Source organism: Clytia hemisphaerica, unplaced genomic scaffold (assembly GCF_902728285.1).
Source record: "Clytia hemisphaerica strain Z4C2 unplaced genomic scaffold, Clytia hemisphaerica genome assembly, whole genome shotgun sequence".
NCBI lineage: Eukaryota > Metazoa > Cnidaria > Hydrozoa > Leptothecata > Clytiidae > Clytia > Clytia hemisphaerica.
The window spans coordinates 1,650,386-1,676,824 of NW_027103595.1; the positions used below are offsets into that span (position 1 = coordinate 1,650,386).

At 33.7% G+C, this 26,439-nt stretch overlaps 3 protein-coding genes across 5 annotated transcripts in view; 2 read left to right on the forward strand and 1 right to left on the reverse strand.

Moving 5' to 3' along the window:
• The window catches only part of LOC136801665 (probable serine/threonine-protein kinase DDB_G0267514), a 41,256-nt gene extending 34,953 nt beyond the window's left edge, over window positions 1-6,303 (forward strand). The window contains exons 3-7 of the mRNA XM_067058310.1: window positions 3,850-3,968; window positions 4,143-4,226; window positions 4,475-4,531; window positions 4,811-4,969; window positions 5,083-6,303. Of these exons, the coding sequence (XP_066914411.1) occupies window positions 3,850-3,968; window positions 4,143-4,226; window positions 4,475-4,531; window positions 4,811-4,969; window positions 5,083-6,147 (1,484 nt within the window). The 3' untranslated portion in view covers window positions 6,148-6,303. The remainder of the gene's footprint in view (window positions 1-3,849; window positions 3,969-4,142; window positions 4,227-4,474; window positions 4,532-4,810; window positions 4,970-5,082) is intronic.
• Window positions 6,304-7,326: 1,023 nt separating this feature from the next.
• Window positions 7,327-12,578, forward strand: LOC136801667 (uncharacterized). Its single transcript, XM_067058314.1, has 7 exons — window positions 7,327-7,568; window positions 8,010-8,115; window positions 8,275-8,450; window positions 9,263-9,428; window positions 9,728-9,799; window positions 10,287-10,451; window positions 10,784-12,578. Exons 1-7 carry the CDS (start codon window positions 7,407-7,409, stop codon window positions 11,359-11,361), a joined length of 1,425 nt encoding a protein of 474 aa, XP_066914415.1. The 5' UTR covers window positions 7,327-7,406; the 3' UTR covers window positions 11,362-12,578.
• Window positions 12,579-16,637: 4,059 nt separating this feature from the next.
• Window positions 16,638-25,966, reverse strand: LOC136801668 (uncharacterized). 3 transcript variants are annotated; one of them, XM_067058315.1, is made up of 15 exons: window positions 24,659-25,963; window positions 24,089-24,194; window positions 23,318-23,538; window positions 22,968-23,099; window positions 22,463-22,627; window positions 22,070-22,206; window positions 21,347-21,458; window positions 21,113-21,196; window positions 20,519-20,699; window positions 20,293-20,382; window positions 19,916-20,002; window positions 19,117-19,237; window positions 18,450-18,637; window positions 18,063-18,247; window positions 16,638-17,850 (listed from the first exon to the last, which is right to left on the reverse strand). In XM_067058315.1, exons 1-15 carry the CDS (start codon window positions 25,136-25,138, stop codon window positions 17,449-17,451), a joined length of 2,691 nt encoding a protein of 896 aa, XP_066914416.1. In that variant the 5' UTR covers window positions 25,139-25,963; the 3' UTR covers window positions 16,638-17,448. The 3 variants fall into 3 exon arrangements, with proteins under 3 accessions (XP_066914416.1, XP_066914417.1, XP_066914418.1); XM_067058316.1 differs by lacking the exons at window positions 16,638-17,850; window positions 18,450-18,637 and having other exon boundaries at window positions 18,074-18,247; window positions 24,659-25,965; XM_067058317.1 differs by lacking the exons at window positions 16,638-17,850; window positions 18,063-18,247; window positions 18,450-18,637 and adding an exon at window positions 18,269-18,419 and having other exon boundaries at window positions 24,659-25,966.
• Between the last annotated feature and the right edge of the window lie 473 nt (window positions 25,967-26,439).

Consider the following 26,439-nt stretch of genomic DNA (forward strand, 5'->3'; position numbering starts at 1 on the left):
AATCAAAAAATCACAAAAAAATCACAAAAAAATCAAAAAATCACAAAAAAATCACAGAAAAATAAAAAAATCACAAAAAAATCACAAAAAATCAAAAATCACAAAAAAATCAAAAAATCACAGAAAAAATTAAAAAATCACAAAAAATTCAAAAATCAAAAATCATTTCGTACGCTTTTTTCGTGATTGAAGTGATTTACCCCTCGCGCTAATATACGCTAAAATTGATCTCGCTAAAATTTCTACGATTAAAGTAATTTTCATTTCAAGCTTCAATCTTAAAGCATCATCAATGGGGTTTGTGTAACTCACAAATAGCAGCCATACCTGTAACATTTCACGATTTGACTTCTATCATTAGTCAGCGAACCATTAATTTTTTGGATTGGTGTATAAATGATAATTTGCTGATTAATTCTTTCGAATAGTTTTTTGTATTCTTCAAAAATGGACATGGTGGTCGTGATCTTCTTTCCTTGTCCAAGTGAAGTTTGATGATGATGCTTTTCTCTCCCATGCTTTTTCATTTCCAAAATAGTACCCATAACCCATCGCGACAAATGGGGTTTCCACGTTTTGACGTCAAAGAATCGAACGTCAGAAAAGACGGGGGTAAACGTTCGAAAATATGTCAAAAAGAAGACAAGAAAAATAATTTGTGATTTTTCCCAAGTAACCACGCTTATTTATTCATTTTTTATACTTCTTTGATGAAAGAAGTATATATTTTTGAAAAGTACATTACTTCGTCAATCATTTATTCTTTTTTTGAGCTCCTTACTCCAAGGATTTCTCATTTTGTCAGCCGTTGAACTTGAGTGCTTTTTCGAACAAAGTTCTAAAACCCTTCTGTGTTTCAGGGTTCGTAAAAAGTCGTGAGCATTTTTTCATCTTGCTAACGCTAATCTTTCTTTGAAATTCAATCTTAGACCTTTCCAAAAATGTATAACATGTACAAAGTTCCAGGTCTGCGATGTGGTGATTTTTCACTTTGAAAAACAGAGATAATTTTTCTTGAATTCCCCTAATGTTTGTTTACATGTCAGGGAAAACCCGCATTTAACAAAAGCAAAAAATTTGGAGCTGGCAAAACATTCGAAAAGTATAATAAAAGGGCTTTCCAAATATGTATAATGTTATGGGGTTTTCTTTCGAGGAATGTTTTGATTTTGATTGCAACATTTTCGAATCTTTCGAATGCGTGACGCAATTTGATTGGCACAAAATAGAACGCGCGCGAAAAAACAATGCAATGACTTCTTCTCTGAGATGACAAAAATCACAACACCAATTTGGCGCGATGCCTATTTTAATCTGAATTTTAGAATTTTTGACCAACTTGGTTTCATGAAAATTTAACTCGTCAATTTTAGGTGCACCATAAATTGACGAGTTAATTAACTCGTCAGATTAAGGTGCACCATAAATTGACGAGTTAATTAACTCGTCAGATTAAGGTGCACCATAAATTGACGAGTTAATTAACTCGTCAGTTTAAGGTGCACCATAAATTGACGAGTTAATTAACTCGTAAGATACTTTTACTTTAGGTTTTGGGACCTAAACTGTCGAAAGTATTCCTTTAAAATTTGAAATTAAGAAATATTTATTTATAGCGTGCCTGCCTGTCGGCGCACCAAACAGTGCGGTGTTTTGTCTGGTCTCAAAAATTATCCTTTTGCTACACCAGATGTGGTAAGTCCAGTGTCAGTCCGGTGTTTAAATGCCGGGAGCTTTAGGCACTGGACGTGCGTCGGAAAAACATTATAAACGCGCACACCACACGCTCCTCACCAGACACGTCAGCCTTCAGACTTCCGGTGTTGAGGGTGTCCGTTGGTAAAAAGTATTCTTATCCAACACCAGACCTTCACCATGTCCGGTGCTGTCAAGTCCGGTGTGCCGGCAGGGTCGTACATCGTAAAAATTAAAACCAAAAAAATGTTGGTTTTTCATCACATCCATCCAGTTAGTCCATCCTGGCATTCATATCTACATCTCCAGACGATCTCAATCGAACGGAATCGACAATCTAACCAATCAAACCAAATCAAACGTCAAAATATTCGATTGGTTTGATTGTTGTTCGACTGTGGTTTGATCGTCGATTCCGTTCAAATGAGATCGTCTGGCTTTATTCTTGCAGCTTCCCCACATCCCAGCTCTCAAACATCACAAGCCAAATGAAATTAATTTCGATTTCCCGTAGAAATTATGTGATGAACAATCCGGGGGTCAATGAATTGACGATCGAACGCAATCAAACATCAATCGAACGCAATCAAACATCGATCGAATCTGAAAATTGCGGTAATATTCGATTGAGATTCGATTGCGTTTGACAATCGAATTTCAATCGATTGATTGCGTTCGATTTGGTTTGACTGGTTCGATTGTCAATTCCGTTCGATTGAGATCTACATCTGGCAATTGAACAAGGTGAGCATTTGAACAGGGTTTTCGTTGCCCAGTGCAAATGAGATAGGATGTCTCAAGCTAATGAAAAGAAGCAAAAATGAACCTTCCCCGAACCTTAGACCACTTACCGTGAGTGGTCCTAAATCCGACAACCCTGCCTAATTCCGACCCCCCAAATAACTGTTATGAAAAAAATTCTATGTTTACAAACATTCCCTCTCCAAGTTGAACAATAAACTATTGCAAGAACTCTTAAAAAAAAGCATCTAAACAAGATTGTCAAAATGTCAATCAATGTAATTTTAAAAAGTGTGAATTGTAAAAATAATTACTTTTTATGATGCTGTTACTGTTGTTGTCATTTATGATGTACATATTGCAATGAAAAATTATGTTTTGTATAAAAAGTAATTGTTGAAATTGTTATTTGGTTCAATGTATCAAATCTCTTAGTTTAGTTGACACTTTGGTATCTTTGTTGCGTCACAGCAAAAGGTTTGTTTTTGTTTTAGTTTGTATCTTTGAAAGACCCCATCGGATTTAGGCAGGACTGTCGGATTTAGAACCACTCACGGTAGATAAAAAAGGCAAAAGGTGAAGAAAGAGCTCAATTTTAATTTATTTTTTCTGTATTGATACTTACAGATAGACCAAATTGAACGCAGTCGACCAATTGAAATTTGATTGTTGAATATTGCCATAGTTTTCAGATTAGATTGATATTTATTTGATTGCAGTCGATTGCATTAGATTGCGTTTGATTGAGATAGGATGTAGGATGGGATAGGAAAAGCAAGTGTTATCATAAGGATGGAAGGACAAATTGCCGAATTAGACCACATGACAAATCATATCCTTGCCATACGTCATACAATTGGGAAAGTATGGTGAAAGTGGTGGATTGTATGTTTACATGACATCAGAGTACGTCAAACACTCTTCTTTGATTTATGATGGAAAATAGGCCTTCTTTAGAGCATAGAACAATCAAAGGCAGTTGAAAGACTACTATATTTTAAACAACAATCGAACACAGACGAACGACAATCGAATGCAGTTGAACGATAATCAAACCAATCAAATGGGTCCGTCCCGTCCGTCACACTTTTAAATTTTTCTTGCAGCCTAGGGCCAGCTACATAAGTTACATTTCAAGTCCAATAATTTCTTAAAATACACCAAAATGATACCTTTAAGTATTAGTTACATGCTAGATAGATCTTCCTCCTCTGCAATATGCGAAAATGTGCTAAAATCTTCCTTTTGGAAAAATCCAAAAAAGGATAATTTTACAGTGAAATCTTTGTTTGCTGAATTGAATTGAGTGAAATTTTATGCTTATAAAAAACATGTAATCATTCTCAGGTGAATAGACCCTATACAAAAAGGTTGCTATTTTATTGTTGAAATTTTTTTCTTATTCATCACTAGTAATTTGGGATCAGATCTATGCTTATTTTGTCAAAAATTATGACAAAAATCACAACAGAGAAAAATCGGGGGCACAACAAAAGAGACGAGTACGACAAAACATAAAGACCAAAGTGATGGTATGCATTATTATTTTAAAATTATTGTCTCTGTAAACTATTTAATTGAATTATCTTACAAAGACAAATATCATACTATGGAAGATATCACCAATTTATTCTAGTTAATGTACTGTAAGTAAACTATATATTTTGTTTCCAAGTATTTTTCTTAGTAAATTTCTTCACTCATAGAAAATATGTAAAGGAATTGAGAGAGGTGAAAGTGTGGAGGAAATCCTGAAGAAAGTTGCTGACTACGTCTCAACATTATTTAAAGTAATTTATTTTATTGTGTATGCTTTCAACAGAAAAGTTAAAGAGCCAAAAATAAAAATTATTTGAACCAGTTAAAACAATTACTGCACAGTTCTTCATGCAATCTCCAGGCAATAGATTATTTTATTTTCGCATAACTACCAAAAAGTAAAGTTCTTTTGCCAAAAATTGAAAACAAGTTCAAATATGCTAAATGTGACATGTTTTGTGAAAATTGAACAAATAGTTTTTCCTTTAAAATTATCTAGGTAGCTGTAGAGATAAAAATTGGTTCATTCCATCATAAAAGTGGTTGTGATGATGAGGTATTTCTTTGTCTAAAAATTTTGTTATTTTAAAGAAGTATGACCTTTTGATTTATGTGAATAAAACTACTGACTTCAAAATAATTTCTCAAAATTGATTAAAAGGCTTTTTAAAAGTGTTTTACTCCACAATGCAATCCACAAAATGTGTAACCGTACATCCTGTGCCCATGTTCAGGAGTTGCCATAAAGCCATTATGGTAATAACCGGGAGGGCACATTGCTATACATTGTAATTTTTCCAACTACTTAGTTACCTTTTTTTTCTTCAAAATAAAGGTTGATAATTACATAGGTGGTGGTAAAGGAGAAGAAAATGATGATAGCAAAACTGATGATAGCAAAACTGATGAAATTAACAATGATAATAACGTAAAAACTAATGAAAATAATGATAACTGGTCTACTGAAGATTATGAAAGTGAAGAACAGGAAAAGGTTTCATTTTGATTTTTAAAACAGATTTGATCAATGTATTGTTTTTAATAAAATTTTGTTTGTTTTACTTGATAGTAAGCTATGGTTATAACCTCTTTGCCCCTTTATATTAGGTACTTCAGTCATCCCCCAAGCGCTTTAAAAGATGGAAAGTAGTAGAGTCAGAGGTGGATATAAACAAAAGGCGCCTAGAGAATGCTAATGCACAAATCAAACGACTTGAGAACTTTAATAGAGCTCAATCAGACACAATTAGCGTCCTCAAAGAAAAGAATGCTTCTCTCTCCCACCGCAATGCGGAATATACAAAATTGAAGATCATACAGCAGCTTGGAGAGAGACGTTCTACTCTAATGGTTGACGCTTCATTGTTTAGCAAAACTTTTCACTGCGGGGATCAACTAATGCAAGAGCAAGACTCCACAATAATCGATCCAGAGAGTTTTAAAGTGGCAAAGAAAGTATCTTTGGCTAGTGGTACTTTCTCTAATTCTGAGAAAGCTGTCTTTCCTGATGGTGACTCAGTAGTGATCAAGTCCTTAAATGGCAGTTTTGGCATGCAAGCTCTTGCAGTTGCATCACATGAGCATCGAATTCTGACCTTTTTAGGAGTTCATCCAAACATTGTTCAAACTATTGGTCTAGTGCAGTTCAGCAATAACTTTGCACATATTTTAAACTTTGAAACTGGGTGGACACTCCAACACGAGATTGATAAGAAATTTGTAATGTCCTTGGATAAATTAAAGCAGCATATACTTGGTATTTCAAGTGCCCTTCAACATCTGTTTTCAAAAGGTGTTCTTCACAATAATTTGGTTGCCAGTAACATTATTTTGACCGACCGCACTAAACCAATACTGATGGGATTCACGTTTGCGTGTCGTGAGAGTTGTGGTAAGGCAAAAGTTGAAGATGTTTTAAAGCTTTTCAGTAATCAAAGTCACTTTGCCCCTGAACTCTTCAGAGGGTCAAAGGTCACCTATTCGTCCGATATTTATTCGTTTGGCATCCTCCTCCAGCGAATATTGAAGAGACCTTCATCGTTTTCATTGGAAGATGTACTCAAGACACGGTTAGAGTGCATTGCTCAGCATTGCGTGGAAAAATCTCGTGGAAAGAGACTACCCCATCTATTTTTGCAGAGCAGGCTAATAGCGATCATTGAAAATTCCTGATTTTATGGTTGTTAAACTTAAAACTTGAGTGGCAGACATAATATATACAAAAACTTTCTTTCCTCTAGAAAATAGATGTTGATTGCAAACAAACTCTCTTATGTAAAGTAATCAAATACAAGAATCAAATAAACTAAACCTGTCAACCTTTTTTTATAAGCATGAGTTGTTTGCTTTATTCTTTAAAGATTGGAACCTTTTTTATGCATACACTTTCCCTTTTTTTCCCATCCAAAAAATACTTGTAAATTTGCTGCTAAGAAAAATCCCTATAGGGGTCATAATAATGTGATTTTAGAGTTAAAATTTTCAAAAATTACGAAGTCCCCTCTCTTATTTAGACACAGAAGAGTGTAAACTTAACAAAACGAAAAATTACTTTCCTGGAATTGAAAAAGTTGGTGTTTTGATAGGATCTTCTTGGATGTGAAAAGATATTTTTGAAAGAACTTTTTATGGTATTTTTACCACAAATAAAGACAGGAAATAATATTCCCTCGAGTTTGTTTGCAGCCAAGCACTTTAATATCAGAAAAGCTTTGTGGAAAAAACTTTAGAATGTTTAAAATTCTCACACCTGCCTAAAGATAGCAATTGAAGGTTACATTTATATTTTTCAAGCCTGCTTGCTTTTTATTTTGAGCACCCTGTTTCTAGGGATAAAATTTAGAAAAATAGACTATTTGCAAAATCGGCTTACTTTTTTCCATTCATATTGTCTTTAAATAATGGTGACTTCTTAAAATATAAATTTAAGTAGATCCACATACTGATTGATCTCTTAGCATTTATCCTGAAACACTTTTGTTTTAAGTGAATTTTATCTACATACTAGCATAAACTTGATCTCTCACAAGCAAGTTTGAAGATTTCTAGAATTATTAGCTTATTTCGATTTTATTTGTTAAAGAGAAATATCAAAGTCCATATTATGTATTTTATTTATTCAGTTGTTTAAGATATTGTAGTCAATATTCCTGAATATTCTTGTAATATTTTTCCACGAGGCATTTAACTAATCAAAAAATCATGTCATCATCTCTGAATACCAGACTGAAAAATTTAATTCTTACATAGATCTCCTCCCTTTTAAAGGTATTAAATACAGTAATTACTACTGTAATTTTGGGTGAACGCTTTTACAAAATATAAAATGATGCTGTTGTTTCACATCGACTATGTTGCTGTTCTTGTTGTTTTTTCTTTTTATTTTAGTTTCTGTAAATAACATCGAAAAAATTCATTGAAATAACAACGTCATGTCTACCAAAGTAAAAATTGTCAAAACTGCTCAACAGATTGAAACATTGGAGAGTTTTTTTCAAAAAGGGATGACATCATACGGCAGGGACAATGTCAACGGGCTAAAGCTGTTGGATGAGGCTGTCAAGGAAACTGGCCTTACTGAAACAATTGTTAAGGTAAACACCCTGACAAAATTTATCTTATATATAAAACTTTTCTACCCTGTTAGCTTTGTAGCGGTATAATATTGAAAGTAGTGAAAACTTGGCCTTCGTCTAACTATCAAAATTACGAGTAGCATGGATATGCTTGATAATTAATCCTTTTTTTTGATCTTTGCAAATTGATAAAAATACTGACACTGCTACTGACAGTTTCGTGCGCAAAAATGGATACGTTTTTTAATACGCTCGAAAAACCTTTTCCGTCGTATACCAAAATTAATATTTGCTAAAATTAGCAACTTTAAGGAAATCTATTGGAAGATTTTGTGTTCATGATTTTCTAAAAAAAAAAAACAGGAAAATTAGAATTTGACAAAATAAAAATGGGGCAGATTTGAGAAATCTTAAAAATCCTAATCACGAAAATTATTCTTCACGTGAAATTTACTGTAGGAATGGATCAGGAATAAGAAGAAGGCCCCCAGTAAAAAGAAAACCGAGAAGGTCAACGAGCGAAATCCAAGAGGATACGACCTATTCAAATCAAAATGGTTGACTGGTAAACTTAATTACAGATTTTATTTTATTTACCTGTTTTCAAATATATTCAATGATGATTTTTTTTTTCATTTCTAGTTGTGTTTTAATTAAAACTATTACATTATTTATTCAATGACAAGCCAATAAATAGCTTCCTCTTATTCTAATATGATTTCAGATAACCCGAATAGCTCGCTACGAGAAGCTAATATTGCATGGAAGGAATTGGTAGATGAAGAAAAGCTGGATTTCAATAAACGGGCATCGGAAATCGAAGAGGTCAATTTTCATGACAAACCAGTGGAATGGCAAAAGAAGAAGATATCCCTTACTAGGAAGAAAATTTTAGACTTGGTAAAACTTTTTATTATTCTATATTTCAATGTATGATGCATTCACGATTATTTTCATAAAATAGTAACCACTAAAACTATATACGACGATTTTAAATTTCTCGAGATACATTTTAGAAATCGACTAAATCCGTAATATATCTCTAATCTAATTTTTCTGAGAGCTTTCGAATGGTATAACTGGTTAGATGTTTTGACAACTTCGATTTTTCGTCGAATTCTAAGGGTCAAGGGTTTTTGCCTAAGAAACAGGAAATTGTCCCCTGTGACGTCATAAGGTTGAGTATAATTTTGGGACAGCTTCTAGTTTTGTTCTACATACCTTTAGACTCTAGAAATTTGTATGTATCGTGCATGTTAAGTTTATTGTTAAGTTTATTGTTAAGCTGTAAAAAGATAGCAGAGGCGTAGTTACGAATTTTCGTTTCGGGGGGGGGGGGCGAGATTGGAAAAATTTTGACCTTTTTTAGGGGAAATTTTCGGCGAAAGTTTTTGTCGTAACTTATGCGCCGTATGCGTAAATTTTCGCTCTAAGCAAGCTCAAAGTTAACGAGAATAAAGTCACAAAAAAGTGCCGAAAGCATAAAATTTCATGTCGCAGAGAGTTTTCTCTGTAATCTTGGCGCCGCAGGCCTTAAAAAGGTCAAAGGTAGCCGGAAAAAGGTCACAAAAACTACAGACCCCTTCACATTCTATTGGGAAAACTTTTACCTTTTTGGTCAATTTTTATTTTGGCCCCCCCCTGCCCACCGGATAATCTTTGAAATAAAAATATATGTTAATTACTATGTGATTTAATTGGTTATGTTTTAGTGTAAAGAACTGGAGGGGTATGGCGTGGAAACCTTGGTTATGGAGGTTGACACGGATAGAGCCAGAAAAGAGCCCAACTTTGTTCTCACATACGGTAGTGAAAGAGCTCTTGACTTTTCTGACCAGCAATCCGATCTTGATTGGGAGTTTGCCTCGTTTATTAATGGTTAGTAGAGACAGTCGATGAATTATTAGTATTAAGTATATTGCACTATTCGATCGGATTTTTTTTCTTTCTGATTGGGAAGTTTATTTTCCTCTTCGGGAAAACGAAATTCAACTAAATTTTGCGCGATAATCGTCGAGATTTGAAACTTTCACAAGGTGTAATCGCATATAATTTCAAGACTTGCCACCGATATAATAAAATTTTGTTCTCAATTGGCAAATTACCCAATCGGGGACAATTTTGCCGAGACTGTCTATCCTGAAACATTATAAAAACTTAATTATTGTCTATTTCAGGCTGTTCAGAAGATGAAAGAGCCCCTAAGTCAGAACGTAACGAAGTTGCCAATCTTTTGAACCAGAAGTTTTGTAAGTTGTTTTCCTGATTTCTTAGCAAATTCTTTTTAAATATGGTAAAAATTAACAAAGGGACGGATCCTGAAAATGTCCGGAAAATATTTGGAGAACTAACAAGTACGTGAAGGAATGAATATTGATTATGGTCATATGGAGGCGGACTGGCTCTGTTAGGTGATATTGGGTAATTTTTCGAACGTCACTTGATCTTTTTTTCGCTGTTTGATTCGTCAAAAAGTGTTGGAATACATCGTCTTAACGTGTTTCATCTCAACTAACCGGGCCATCTCACTTCCATATGAACAACCCTTAAGTAGCCTTTTCTTTATGTATTATATGCAAATGGCATGTAACTAACTCGTTTACCGTCGGTACTTAACCTCGCTTATAATGATTTAAATATCTCAATGTATAGATGCAAGTGTACTTCCCATTAAAACTGGGTTTACTTTTCAAATGAACTTACTACCTTTGTATTGATTGATTTGTAACTTTTTAGTATCATTGAAAACCGGCCGAACAAGAGTGCCATACAAAAGGCTCAAAGACGGCACTATTGATGTTCATGGTCTTCCCGATGGTTTTGAGTTGAGAAAGCCAGCAAGTTGTACTAAAAGGGAGCTGGCAATTATCAAGGACCATATCAACAACATCTCATTCACTAGTAAGAAAGTTTTTCATCATGTTTTTCTGAAAATAATACTAACGCGAATGAGTATATTTTGATCGATGCTTTATGGTGGACTATATTTATTAGTAAAAACGTACTTTCCAAAGACCTAAAAAATCACAACTATATGTAGGTCAGTTATAAAAGAGGGGTGAATAAGATTACCACCTAGATTAAACCAGGCAAATTTTCTAATACTAAATTTTCTAGATGAAAAATGAGAGATTTTATTGCAAGTCGATGTTGAGCGAAAATACCTTTGTAAAACAATGTTTTTAAAAACCAAGGAGTGAAATGCGTAAAAAAATGTTTGTCACATTTTTCAGTTCCTTCTGTCGGCAACAAAGCTGCAAAATCGGGAGATGTTTCAGACCCTGTTCCTGCTGATGTTCCTGCTGCTAATGTTACTGCTGACGTTTCTGCTGACGTTCCTGCTGTCTCGTTTGAAGTGGTAAATTACAACAGTACTTCAACAGTACAATTGGACAATGACCTCGACTACACTGATGAAGTTTCTCCTGATTCTGAGATTTCTACTAATGCACATGTCACATCTAATGTTGCCCCAAGAAACGGAAAAAACAAATCACAAAACATCGTTAGTGGTGGTGGTGGTGGAAAGCGCAGACGTAAGGATATGAGTGGAATGGATCCCATTTACTCCAAGCTTGGTGATGATGACCTTGTTCCCAATACGAGCTCGCTAGAAGTTTCGAAAAAAAAAGTTCTCGAACTAGCGGCGAATGGGGAGGGGTTAGTTGAAAGGATCGATGATCATAAGGAAGAAGATGGACACACGACATTTTATGTCAAATGGATCGGGTTTAAAGATCCTTCCTGGCTAAGCGGAGACGCAATTAAAATTGATCTCAAAGACAGATACTTTGCTTCATTAGACGATTAAAATCTATTTCAAAGGGCCATCCATATAGTACGTACGCAGTGAAGGGGAAGAGGGGGTTTAGCAAAAGCGTACATCTATTGTTTAAATTATATAATTTCTATTGTTCTCTGCGTACAAGGGGGAGGGGGTATCAAATTTTTTGAAAATTTATGCGTACGTACTATATGGACGACCCCAAAATAATTGGCAGTAGAAGTATTCGAAGATTCCTCAATGAAAACCTTTCACTTAACGATAAGTTATACATCGTTAGAAAGATATTGAAAAGCACAGTATTTCCCATGAAAAATAAATTTTGAAACATTTGGCGTCAATTGTCAATTACATCAATTATTTTGGAATAGAGTTTAGGTATCTTATCTTACTATACTAAAAGAATTGCATATTTTTATATGGTAGCAAAGCTGTTATTTTCTATGGTTTGTGAGCACTGACCTTTACATATCACTGGTCCAATCTACTCAATCCCACCCAACCAAAATCTTTGATTGGAGTTTTTTTAAATTCAATGTTGGTGTCAAGCATTTTCAACGGTTTATTGCAATAACACCCACATTGAGTTGCGCTACCATTAGGGTACCACTTTTCAAAAAACTTCGATCAAAGATGGCGGATATAGCTTGGTCCAGGGATATATAAAGGTCGGTGTTTGTGAGGGAGTCGGTTTGAGTATGAATAAAGGATTTCGTGTAGACATAATTTTGAGACAAAAATCGTATTTTCTTTCGAAAAAACATAATACGTCGTTGCTTTAATTGTATGATTAAAATTTAATTTTTCATTTATGATTGAGCCTGAAAGTTAGCACTACCTTCCGATAAAACTCCCGTCCAAAAAGAGATTTGACGTTCGAATCGAAGAAGCTCCTTCAGTGACTTTTCTAGCGAAAATAACTCTGACGTCAACCTCGTGCCCGTGTGCTTTATTTTTGTTACTGATGGACGCCAGAGAATACCCTAGTATCTGGCACTTATCAGTTAAACGTCAAAAAGCCGATAGTACGCTGTTGAACGAGGCTGCTCTGACGTCAATTATCCAAAATATCATGTGCCGACATCTGGCAAATAAGTCGAACCTTTATTTTTTCCCGTGGCAAATAGTTAAAGGGTTAAGGGCTCTGAACATACTATTTTTTCAAATTTACTATCTAAAATTATGAACAAATGTAAATACGAGATGTTATTTTCTGTTTGGCCTATTATTCTTGAGTTTGAAAATTTGAGAACCGTTAAGAGAAGTATTTCAACTTTAAAGATCTTATTCGAATCTTTTTTAACTTTTTGTTGGCTCAAGTGCTATCAACCAACGAACTAAAAACTTTTTTTTGGGATTTTTTTATAATAGTTTCTTTTGTTTTAAAATCTTCAAAAAATGGTAATTGGTTAAGATTTTTGATTTTCTTGTTCTTGTTAGACATTTACCACTGGGTTTGGAACGTAGTTCTAATTCATGAAATACATAAATTCTTATAAATAACATCATTTAGCCTCCTCCATTATTATAGTCCATCCATTTTCATTTGGATAGTCGTTAAGTGAAACACTTGTAAAAGCTATTAAAATTGAATCCCTTATGAGCCAGTTGGTCTAATCGCAGCCAATGCAGTCTTTCCGTATCATCGAATATCCATATCATCATATCGTGGAGGTAATAAAAATATATATGGAGAGTCAATGCCTTTTGTTCTATTCTGCTAAGAATAATGCTTCTCGGAAGCAAACATCTGTTTGGTTGCTTTGGTAATAAGATGATTAATTTTGGGTATACTCGTAGGAATATTTAAAATGAATGAAAAGACATTACATTTTTAACAAGTATATTGAAATATAATAGCCTTGTCATGAAAAATTGAAAAAAACTTCACATAATAAGCACAATTCTCCAAACTTCTAGGGGAAGCTGCCCATAAAGCCATCGATATATTTAAAAAAGAATTACGTGTTATGATTAGGAACCTTGTATCGATCATTTTGTCAGAGTATGAAAACCGCTGCCCACTTAGACGTGAAGATTATAAGATAAGAAACTTTCAATGATAATGTGATGCAACTCTCAATGTTAACAATATGCCAGCCCAAAAATGTTTCGTTATGAAATTAATATACTCTTTTAGTCCTACATCAGTTGAAACTATTTCGAATCGCATTTTAACAAGGATTTTCGGCAAAATTAAATTTTTCTAAATCAACCAAACAGTCTCTTTCTGTTCTTATAAATTAATAAATGATGGTACATCGAAGAAATGCCGCTTTGAATAGATTTATAAAAGATTTCAACGACCATTTAGATCATTACCGAGACGTTTTCTCTCCATCTATATCTATTTTACCTTCATGATCATATCAAATCATAATAAACTGAACAACGCTTGAAAAATGTAAAGTCTGACTTTCTTTTATCTAAGTTCCAAATGGGAAAAATATGGTTTGAATGATTATGTTCCCTCTAAAATTGCCTTATTCGCAGAAATAAATTCTGAATTTTCAGTCAAAATGGACAGCCTCGGCTTCGCTTCTGAAAAGCTTTTTTTTAATAAAACAAAGGTAACACATTTAACACCAACAAAATTAGATTCGAATTAGCATTTTGAATTTTCGATTGATGTCACAAAATTTTTGCGCAATCAAACTCAAGAATCGTCTATTCTCAATTACATCAATTAATTCCGTAAAACATAAAATTGTTTTGGCAAATCCTCGGAGCGGCTCGTTTTGCCGCTTCCAATCAAATTCAAGCGAATTCAAATACAAAGAGACTTTATTTATGATTTTTAATCACCCTTGAGTTGAGAATATTCACGCAGAAAAAAACTTTTTTATTCCTATGAGATGATAAAAAATCGGCAAATAGAGAGCAATTATTTATTTACCGAGTTTGTTTGCAACTAAGCTTATATATTATATAAGCTTATATATATAGTATACAGTTTTAACTTTAGCTTAGTACCTTGGCTACATTAGTTAATTGCGATGACTTAAAAGAAAATCCGTAGAAGAAATATTTCATCGATTGAAATGGATGTTACCAACAATTTATCATTCTAAAACAAAATAATCAATATCATCAAAATCAGAAATAAATTTCACTTCATAAAAACCTCCCCCTACATACACCTTGTCATTTCTTCCCCATCGAAAATGAGCATTTTCTAAAAAATATGCGTAATTAACTCTTTATCATCCTTGTCAATGTTACATTTTTCAATTTTTTGATACACGTTTTTTTTCTTAACATGGGGTTAATTTTGGCTATGAGCCTTATGCTTATAAAAAGAAAAACGTGTACTTGAAGAATTGATGAAAATTATAGTCTAGTCCAAAAAAACTGCGTATTTGTAAATATTGTAAATATTGGACTATTTCTCTTACCCTCTAACAAACAGCAGAATAATTTGGATCAACACTCGAGATATGTTTGTCATATGTGAAAATATGAATACAGGCTCGAAATGCCAAGTTTATCTCGACGTCTAATACATTCTTTTTTAACGAAATATAGATCTTTAGTAGGGAACTAACAATAAAACTCTAATCATTGTTAAATGTATGAAAAAAAAATTGGTTTTCAGTTTGTACCGTTTTATACCTATATTCTATACTCTCTTATAAGAGAAATGTTGCGTAAATCTTATGTGTGTAACTAAATATTCCATCAACGTTAGAGGTATGGATTCGATTTATAAAAAATGAAAATTCGGTATGTTCGATTTTGCCCGGTTTAACTTTCAAAAGCTTGTACTCAAGGAAACTTTTAAAGATCTGAAGTCGGAAACTAAAATTCCTAATACAACGGTAGTTATATAGGAATCGATTATAAGAAAAAATCGATGTCCGGTGTCCCCTGCTGATCTCTCGCATATAACACAAAAACTTTTAAAGATCGAGAGTCAACTTTTTTCTAGAACTAACCCTTCTTGTTTTTGGGGATACATCAGTACTAATGAAAAAATGTTAAATAAACGGTATCGGTGTGACAGATTTCTTGACGAAAAGTTCAGATGGAATGATTACAATCAACAAGAAAAATTCTACATAGCTTACCCTAAGAAGTTTTGGCCAATCTTAGGTATTTTTTATCTTGTACTCTCGAATACCTAATAAACGGGGGGTTTGGAATAAGCAGGGAGGTTGGAAAAAATCTCAAAACTTAATAAGCAGGAGAGGTGGGTTGAATAAGAATGTAATGGGAGGGAAATTTTCGAAAAATTAATTAACCGGGGGACTTCTATTAGGTACCCGAGAGTACGCAGACTTTGGGAAACAGCAAGTCGTGTCCTTGTTTGGCCATCCACTCAGTAAAGCGAGGGCGTTCTGATAAATGTGTATACCTAATGGTTAAAAGACGTCATTCTACTAGAAGACAAATATATGGAAAAATAGAGGTCTATTCATAGCATTGAGTAAAGCGCCAATACACTTAACTGTTTGAAAAAGTTCGAGATTAAGTGGAATTTAGCTTTAGAACGTACCATCTTGTCAAGCATTATGCAAGAAACTTTGACACTTTTATGTACGGCACAAAGGCGTAGACGGCAAAAGAAAAACATAAAATGCAAGTTACCTCGACACCTTTATGTACGGCACAAAGGCGTCGGCGGCAAAAAAACATAAAATGCAAATTGCCTCGACACTTATATGTACGGCACAAAGGCGTCGGCGGCAAAAAAACATAAAATGCAAGTTGCCTCGACAATTGTATGTACGGCACAAAGGCGTCGGCGGCAAAAAAACATAAAATACAAGTTGCCTCGACACTTGTATGTACGGCACAAAGGCGTCGGCGGCAAAAAACATTAAATGCAAGTTACCTCGACACCTTTATGTACGGCACAAAGGTGTCGGCGGAAAAACACTTAAATTTATAAAATGGAAATTAAGGAATCAAAAATTATGAGAGTTACTTACGTTTATATATTTTTTTAAACTTTCCTTTGTAAAATCTCATTATATAGAAAACGGGAAATTGTAATGCCTAAAACTCATAACTGAATAAGCATCATCAAAAATTATAATTTCATTTTGTGGGCTTTGCTCAATATTTAACCGAAAAAATAAAATTAATATATAAACATATTACTACTTTAAATTTGATTTGCCAAAATTAACAAATTAACAAAATACGTTTCCTCAATAAAGGAAAGCGACGGTTCAGACGGTTTTTTTTTCTAATGATCCACAAAAACACTTTTAGATTTCATTGAAAATTGACCTTTCAAAGTTAGTTGAGATATTCTAATGTAAATTTTTTAGTAAAAAAGGAAAGGGACCATGAAAAACTAGAAATTTACGCTTTGAATTGGAAAATCTCAACTTTGGAAAACAAGTTTGCAATAAAATTTAAGAGTTTGCCTAAGTCCATAAAAACGTTTAGTTATATATAATAAAATATATCATCTATCTATACATTTTTGAGTAGTTGAAGGTTTAATAAATAATAACAAATACTATTCTATACCTGTAGGCAAAAACTGCCGTTTGATAATTAACGATATCACATGGCTCCATGGCTATATTATCACATGGCAATTTTTTCATTCAATTTTTTTTTTGGATTTTTGCATGTTTACTCTTGCTAGAAAAAACTTTTAAAATAGTTCTATTGTCAATTTCACTTAAAGTAATTAAAAAGTTGATAAAAAGAAAAATTTCGAACATGCGATTTTGTGAGCACTTTTTATTTTGTAAAAAATGGGACTCCAAAAAATGTTTCAAGTTTTTCTTTTGTTTTTGCCTTTAGTTATAGAATAAAACGTATATTCAATAGGTTTTACGTTGGTTATTGGATTTATTAACCCTCGGTGATGATATTCAACTCGTTGAATATTCATCACCTCGGGTTAATAAATCTCAATAACCAACTTTTACCTATTGAATATCTGCTTATTAAGAATGAAGTTCAAACTCGCGAAAATGAATCTGATTAAAATATTCGTTAGGATCCGTGACGAAAATCTCAAAAATCGAATTTTATGATTTTTTTTTGAGGAAAAGCAGGTGGATCAAGTGCAGCTAAAAATTTCAAGCACGTAAAAATCTTCGAGATTCTTTAAACCGAAACCGTATCGTGATTGTTGTATCTTATATAATTTCAAAAATAAAGGTCAACTTCCTCATTCTCTTCACTATCAATTCCTGAATAGCTTGAATCAGAAAAGTCACTGAAATATTCATCCTCATCTGGCATTTCATGGGAAACTTGGTTATTCTTGATGTCAAATGAAGGGTTAGCTACGACAGTTGAAAAAGACTTTTTCAACTCATAAATGAAAAGTTCAATGGCACGTATTCTTTCGGTTAGCAAATATTTGATGCCTTTTAAAGTTTGACGCCCCAAACAGGCAGTAAGCAAACAAAGTTGTTTTTCCCAATAAGAGACTGTGACTTCCATCTCACGCTCAACAAGCGATATTTCTTCTTGTGCTCGTTGTTTCCGCATATGATATTGAACAAGAGATTTGATGACCGTGTATGGAACTGAAGAACATTTTACCTAAGTAAGATATAAGATTTTTAAACACATCAAATGAAACTTTTATTTACGTCAAAATTATGGTCAATATGTACTTAAATTTGGCCATTTCAGGGCAAATTTGGTCTAATATTGAACAAAAGATTTCTTCATTTGTGAAATAGTACTCCACGAAACAAATTCCAATTCAATTCTAAAACAAAATCAAAAGTAAAATCAAAGTAGACACTTACTTTGAAAAAAAGAGTGGTATCATTATAGATGGGGGACTTAACGTCTAATACTTCTATGTAGCTAACGGTCTTAAAATCCAGTGATATTTCAGTATTAATGTTGTTGAAAGAAGCCGTCAAATCCTTTATTTCCTTGCAAACTCTGTTGATCTGTTTGGATAGTCTTGTGGCAATGGCCGATCCATCTATGAAAAATTATGTACGATTTTAAAATAAAAAGTAAACAAACTGGTTGATATCGTTATCGTATACCTTCGGGGGAAAATAAGTCGGAGGGAAATTTTAGTCAGTGACATTTTGATCAATCTTCCCCGACCAAAATTACCAAGTACAAGTACAAATTGAATTCAACACTGCCTGTAAAAATAAAAGAATGTATGTATGCACCTGCATATCGTCTCTTCAGTACTAAAAGCATCATTCTCTCAGAGCATCGGCTATACAAAGTTGAGATGGTTTCTTTTGATTTTTGCTTTAGATATTTCATATGTTGAAGTCTAAATTCTTGAGAAGCTGGAAGCCATCGTTTAGCAATCATATGCTCTTTTTCAAATGTATTTAAACTTGATTCGATGCTAATGAAAGAAATATATAATTTTCAGCCAAACAAAAATTTACCAAACAGTTTCATAGGGAAAGGGAGAAAGATGTTATGCGTGTTTTAAACTTTTCAGTTTCCATTATTTTTGTACAAATTGCAATTCCACAATCCAATTCGTCTCAATTTAAAAAACGTGCACGTTGCTACATATCTTTTGTCATAGGATGCAATTAACGTACAAAAGAAATTAACGCAAACGTTGATGGGATTGGAACTACTCATACAAACATATGGAAAGTAATGATCATGGCAAAAATAAAGTCTATTTTTAGATTTACCGCGGTACGCTATTCACATGAATAAAGGGCTCGATACCTTAGATTTGAATATACTTTTAAGGGTAATCGGTCCGTCATAGTTACTAAACGTTTGTTCTTGATTTAAAATGTGTAACAAAATAAAAAAGTAATTTTAAAAAGCATGGATAATGGTAACTCTTAAAACCTAAATTACCGTTTTGCTTTTCGTTGATGTAAGGCAACATCAGATACTTTTTCACTCATCAGTGCTAAAGAAGATTCCCTGTTGAAGGTTTTAAGCTTTTCGTAATAAATTTGTCTCCAGTCGGCAGCATCTAAAAAGAAAAACGCACATTGCTATTACCATTAAGTTTAAAGCCCGAAGGGCTAGAGTAGAAACTTTTGTTTACAGGCAAGAAAAGTGAAACCACTTAATTCTTTGTTTTCAAGTACTATATTTTTCGAAATCTAGTGATAGATTTAATTTCAATCCGGCATTTGTGTAAAAACCACACGCAGGTGTTCTGGATAAAGATAAAGATTAAATAGCTAGGAAATGTCCCATCCAGGTGTTTCACGTCTAGCCCCTTCGGGACTTTAAACCCAATGCCTATAACACGTAGCTGAATTATAAGCTTACCTCTAATTATAAAGAAGTAAAATGCTACAAAATTCTAACGCTACGTTATTATTTTATTTATTCGTCAATGTCAAAGGAGTACTGTCATTGTTTTCAAATTGGCTGAACGTTTGAAGATTTGTCCTAGAATATTATTTGTCGTGTCCGTCAGTAGAGTACCGTCAATGCTTTTGTCAATAGTTGCCTAGATGTCCTCAAAATACAGATCGGTTGTATATCTGAAAAATAATACAAAAAATGGTTCTAAAAGCCTAAAATCATTATTCTTTAAGTTCTGTTACAACGTAAAGCGCTCAAGCAAATTAAGATAAATTAAAGTAAGTAAATAGATTAAGTAGTCCAAGAAAAGTGCTGTGGTAGAAGCAGTAATGACCTGGTTGCAGTGGCCTTTTGTCCTTGTTTACAACACTGTCTTCCTCTCGTTTCCAAGCTTCAATGACTTTCTCATCCACTTTAACTTCTACAACGGAATGAGATTGATGAATTGCTAAGTAGTAGCTTTTTTATTTCACTGAATACAATACTCTTTATTTCCTTTTTATGATAGGGATCATTACGATTTACCTAGAGGGGAGAGACTTTCATGTGATTGAATTTCAAGAACTGACGAACGAGTTTTCTCCCGCAGATAAAGGTATAATAATTATAGTTTTCCTACAACTAGTAAATAAACAGTAGGGAATCAAAATACTTATTTATACCATAATGGATTGTAGACACGATCTGAATGACAATGAAAGGAACCATTACCAGTCAGTTTAGAGCATATCGCTTTAATCTCCGACTCACAGGAATTCACGGTTTCGATCGCCTTGTTACGCAAAAATACAAGATATTTCCCTAAAGCAAAAATTGTGCAAGCTTATACGAAAAATAAAAAAATTGAAAAATAGTATGCTTGTGTTTTAGTCTAAATAAAACGTCACAAGTCAAAGAATTTATAAGATGGATCTCGAATGTTTCTTAAAGTACTTGCCTATGTTTCCCATTTTCTTTGAGCCAAAGTGCATCAAGGCATCACTGAGTAAGTCAGTTCGATGCGCCGGAGTCATTTCTTTGGTTATCTTTGAAAACGACCTCAGGTAAGACCACAGGCGCTCCATCAGTTCTCCATCCATCAAACCAAACGTTTCAAGCCGACGAATGGAATTCTTTACCTGGATAAACAATAAAGTTCAGGGAATACACTCTTCTCGAGATGCATAAATTTATTGTTGTCCTCGTTTTCAAACAGATTTCATTGCTACGAAATTATACATTTAAACCAATTTAAATTCCCAAAAGGCAAACATTAACTCTAAAACAAAAGTACTTGAAATTCAAAATGTCTCATGAGGTGTAAACAACACAATTATCATTGTGAATATGTAATTTTATAACAATGAAATCTGTTTGAAAACGAGGACAACAATAAATTTATGCATCTCAAGAAGAGTGTATTACTGATATTTTCTAGTGTAACGGAGGGTGATAATAAGGGCATCATCAAAGCGTGCTTCAATTTTGTTTATTGCCACTCCAGGATGACGAAGATACATTCATCATAATGGCGGAGAAGAAAAATTATTACCTGACAATCCCCTCTGTGACCATATGAGTGAAAAACTGGTATTCCAAAGTGGAAATCTTTGTACTTCGTAAACGTGTTCTTTTTCTTTAAAAAAGCAAAGAACGTCTAATGTGGTTTGCTTGTGAACATTAGTCATAGATGAAGAGCAAAACATCGCTAATACTAGCAGGTACCCGGCGTCGCTATAATCTTTGAGAATGACATTGGAAATAAGAATACAGTAAGTGTACATACCTTCAAATGCGATTTTAATACACAGGCTATGTCATATATAACGTGAGTGAGTAAACTTTTGTCATGATTTTCTTCCAACAAACGGTCAAGTAAATACACAGCATATCCCAGCCTGAAAATTTTTATATGATGTACAATAATTTTTCAACCCCGATATCATTAATAATGACCTCCCATTTTATGACTTTTATCCTACGAAGTACCAAAAAAGGGTTAAAAGCTTCATTTTCCAAGATTCCAAGGAATCTTCAGCACAATCAGGCCCCAATCAGACACATTATGACCCCTCCCCGATTTTGTTGATTTTATTCTCGAGTACCCACCCGTCCCGCTTATTCTATTGTCCCCTAAAATTAAGCACCAAAGAGTAGCATATGGAAAATGAGCTCACCCTGGCTTAAATTTCGTTAATTTATTTTTGCCAAAATTTTGCAGATGAACTTTGTCCAAGAAAGACCAGATTTAGGATCGATTTATGATTTCAGAGCAGTTCCACAAAGATTGCTTTCGGGAAAATATCTTCCCACAAATATTCATTTCTAAGGAATTATACTACACGTTATTTTTATAAGTAACCAAGTTGCCAAGATTCAAGCGCTTAAAATGGATCTGAAGATCTTGGAAAGAAATTCTTTTTTCAAACTTCATTAAAATTGTATTTGATTCTATTCTCCTTGAGATTCAATTTAATTGTTGGGGATAAAATTCAACTCATTTTAATACCTTTCACCATGCCTCATATTTAGGAAGAGTTTTGGAAATTCGTGTCTACAAGACATTCCGAAAATTCCGGTAACACTTAATTTCTTTGTTTTTCTTTTCGATCGAAGATTGTTTCCGGCTTGGAAGTTACTGCAATCCTAGTAAGAAGTTCCTAAAGAACTACAATGACTTTCAATTATAATATTTTGTAACACAGTATATCAGAACATATAAGGACTCATGAGGACTCATAGCATCTCAATTTTTATAGGTCAAAATATTAATTTCACAGCTTCTTAGATTAAGATTGCTTTGATTTGATTTTGAAAAATTTTAAAGGTCACTCCTAGAGAATTTAATAAATTAAAATATGTTTAGGCATCGCTGCTTTTTAAAATAGAATAAAAATCTCACCTTTGTTTTTAAAGCATCATCATAGTTCACCATGAATGAATCGATATCTTCATCAGGAACAAATAAATTGGAAGATCGCATCGCAAGTTTCTTTGATTTGGAAGCAGACGCTTTGAGTACTAGACCAAAGTTTGCATCTAAACAATAGAACACACTGCCGTCTTCCTAAACGAAAGTTGATATTCCTTCTTTAATACACATTATTTTACTTAAAGCAAGCTAGTTGCTAAGGTTGGCCTTGCTCATAAATTTGCTGTACTCTGAGCCTTTGATAAGCAAAGCGACTTCTTCTTCAACAACAGATGTTCACAACATGAACAAGAGAAAACCTTAGTGGCCTATTGAGCAACAACTGCAACCTTGAGTTTGACAAAAATCTTAGCGACCTTAGCAATGAGCCAGAAAATAATAGGTTTGCTTATTAAAATGTGTTCCTTAGTGTCAACAATGTTATGCACCTTAGTGGTTCCACTCTGATCAAAGCATGTGTAAAAGTAATTCTTACTTTGGGACAAGCAGCACACTCTTCTAGTCCAGTGAAGTCTTCACAAATGCTTCTGAGGTTAAGAAGTTGCCTCCGAAAGTTCCTAAACTGATCGATAGTGTCAGTCTTCTCCAAACGATTTAGATATCTTCTCTAAAAATAAAAATAAAAACTCAAGCGCCAGAAAACAAGAATAATTGAAAATATCTCAACGAGTGTAAGAGCCTATTTATTAAAAAATAAATCAAGCAAAGTAATAATAATAACATATATTTTAAGTGGCATGCTCCGAATATTCAGTATCCTTTAGACACCTAAAAAATTGTTTCCACGAAGGGCAACTAATACTAGTTTATCATGAAAATATTTACCAAGACAGTGTTTCCCATTCCTTTTTTCCACGCTAGACCATCACAAAAAGAATGAAAAGATATCTTCCCCTCCAACTGCAACGAGATGAAAAGGTGTAGGAGATCTATAGACACCACCGTATTTGGTTTGATTGGAGTCACAGGCCACAAGTCAAGACGAAGTAGTGTTTCCAAATCACTTTCACATTCACAAAAATAGATAGAGCACTGATGATGTAGTCCTAGAAAAGATGACGTAATTTTGAAAAAAAATTATTCAAATATATAGATTTTATCTTTCCCCCTATTTGTATCTATGTCTTATAGAACATAATGCTGAAATTCTGTAACTATGAAAAATCATAACGTTTAAAAAAAGAACCATAGACCCAAAGTTTTAAAACTTTCAAAAGGATATTTGCATGAACAATTTAATTAGATTATCAGGTAGCCTGTTTTTATCAGAGAATAAATTAATATCACATTGTTGGTCTGGGAGGGGATGAATTTTTTTTCCAAGGTAAACATCAAAGAAAGGTATCAATCTTACTTATTGATTACATGAATATCTTTTTTTGTATAATGTTTTTGCATGAATTTATCATTTATAATTCATTTTGATGTGAACCAACAACTTTATATAAGTAATTTTCAGATCGAGAGACCAGAAATCAAACAGTAATGGGGAAGGAAAGCCAGATGGGGGTTTTCAACACCGGATGGGGGACCCAAAAAACTTGCATGACACCATGTGATCCTTTAAAGTAATGACATGTAAAGGATTTTTAATACCTGTTTCTGAAATTACTGTCAATAATCTAGGCTTGGCATACAGACATTGGCTTGTATGTTTGCTTTTCAGCTCATAATTGACTTGAAATTCGTGAAACCCATCATCCTTCAAATAGATTAGGAAGAAATTATATAAATCAAAAGTTTTTTGATGGCCAGTCTGATTATTGTCACTTCTTCAAAAGACCACTAAACCCTGAATCTAGCGCAAATGACAGGAAAGAAATCTGCAACTACTTTCCTGTACATTCCATGCTTTCTAGAAGAGAACGCTTTTTCTATACATTACTTTCATAAGCAACCTAAGCTGCTAAGGCTCCAGCCCTGAAACAGAAATCCATCCGTTGGTATCAAAATATGAAATCCCTTTGACCACTTCAGCCCTGAGCAAAAAATTATCTCAATATGTAATCAGGCAAGGGTCCAGCTTCACAAAAAAAGAATCAAGTTGGGTTATCATAAAGACCTCAAAAATAATCTTAATTTATTTTAAATGTACCTGTATGTTTATTTCATTTGAGACCCAAGAGTATACCCTATTACCAGTTACTCTAGGATTAGAATACTTACATTTATTTCATACAGACAATGAAAAGGCATGTGCTTATGGATCTTAACAGCACATCCACTGCAATATGTGGTTCTTGGCCCACATGTTTTGCACCATACACAATTTTCAAGTAATTTTGTTTCACAGATAACACATATTGTGGGTAGCATTTCATCGAACTTCTCTGCGTACTTCCTTATCACTTCAGGTGAGAAGGTATCCCATGCCCCAAGCTCCTTTTCCTTCATTGTCTGGTACTTTGACCTTTTTGAATCATCGTTTGTTTTGTTTACTGAATCAGTGACAAAGTTATCCTCTTTTGAGCTCTCATCCTCATCCCCAGATATACAAGGACTGAAAGACTCATTTTTCAAGTACTTTGATTGAGATGAACTGCTCATGAAAGGTTGGACATAAGTAGTCCTTTTTCTACCATTTCTTATTTTTGTGCTTTTAACTTTGACAACTTTCTTTCTGAATGTTCTTTGTGTTCCAGTCATTATTTTAAACCTTAAACATAATCATTGTACAGGAAACAAAATGAATATCTGTTTTATAAAACATGAACTTTATGAAAAAGGGATATGTTTTTATACCTGGAATGCTGGTGTTAAAGCCCTGAGGAGAATTCAAAGGGGAGATGCAATAGAAAAATACATCATGATAAAAGGAAGAAAGAATAAAGATCTTATATTGAAAATATACTTCAATATAAATTTTTACAAATACATTCACCTTGAAAGTTTAATTTTGTCTCTCAGGTCAGAGTTTACAACTGGGGTCTTTGCAGTATATAATTATAGTCCTAGTCCACGATCAATAACAAAGTCCAAAATCAATATCATATTGGTTTTCAAATATATGTTTTGATTCAATCAAAAAATTCCACGAAGACACACATTAAACACACAATTGAAAGCAGTAATTATAACCTCATACTTTCTTTCCAGTGCAAGAAAATATTAAAACCCCTGTTTTGATCTACAACGTCCAGGGCAAGACGTTAGTAAAAACAAGATTTTGCCGCTATTAATCAGGCCAGGGGGTTGAAATCAATGTTTTGATTTGAAACATGACGTCATTTTGGCTGCACTATTCCCAGGAGAATAATTTACCGTCAGATGAAGGGTTATATTTGCACCTTCGCTGCTGAAGTGAGAGGTGCATTATTTGTACATAATTGATAATATCTTTTTAACGCACAGACAAAATATTTTTTCCATAGATCAGATTCTTTTGATAAAGAAAAGCTTTCTTCTCGTACGATTTTTTATAGTCGATGTTTGTTTATCTTTGTCAACCCCAGCACTATATGTAGTCGTTTTAAGCCTTTGTAGGCTAAACACGAATGAAAACTACTGCAATACACCTTATCGGAAATTCCACAAAAACAATTGCGCTAAAATGGATCCGTTGAAATTGGGAGGTAAACATAAATGGTAGCGCGAGTAGCGACGGTATGGCTAGCAATCCATGGAGTACGTTCGCGTGGTACGGCCCAGCTTCAACACTACATTTCCGTCACGTAAATATACTACATGAATTCTAACCCTGTATAAAAGTTCCCGCGTAAAACAAGAACTCATTTGCTTATATCTGGCTTGTTTATGTTCCTAAAAATACACTGAATTTGAAAAAAACAAACAAAACAAAGCTTTCAAGATGCTAGCAGAAGCTATTAGAAAGAGAAAAACAACAAATTCGGTGGTTCTTCAGTTGATTTGGGCATCAACATTTTGGGTGTTTTGTAAGGCTTTTTGCCTGAAAACCGCAATATCGAGCTTTGTTTACCTCCCAAAAA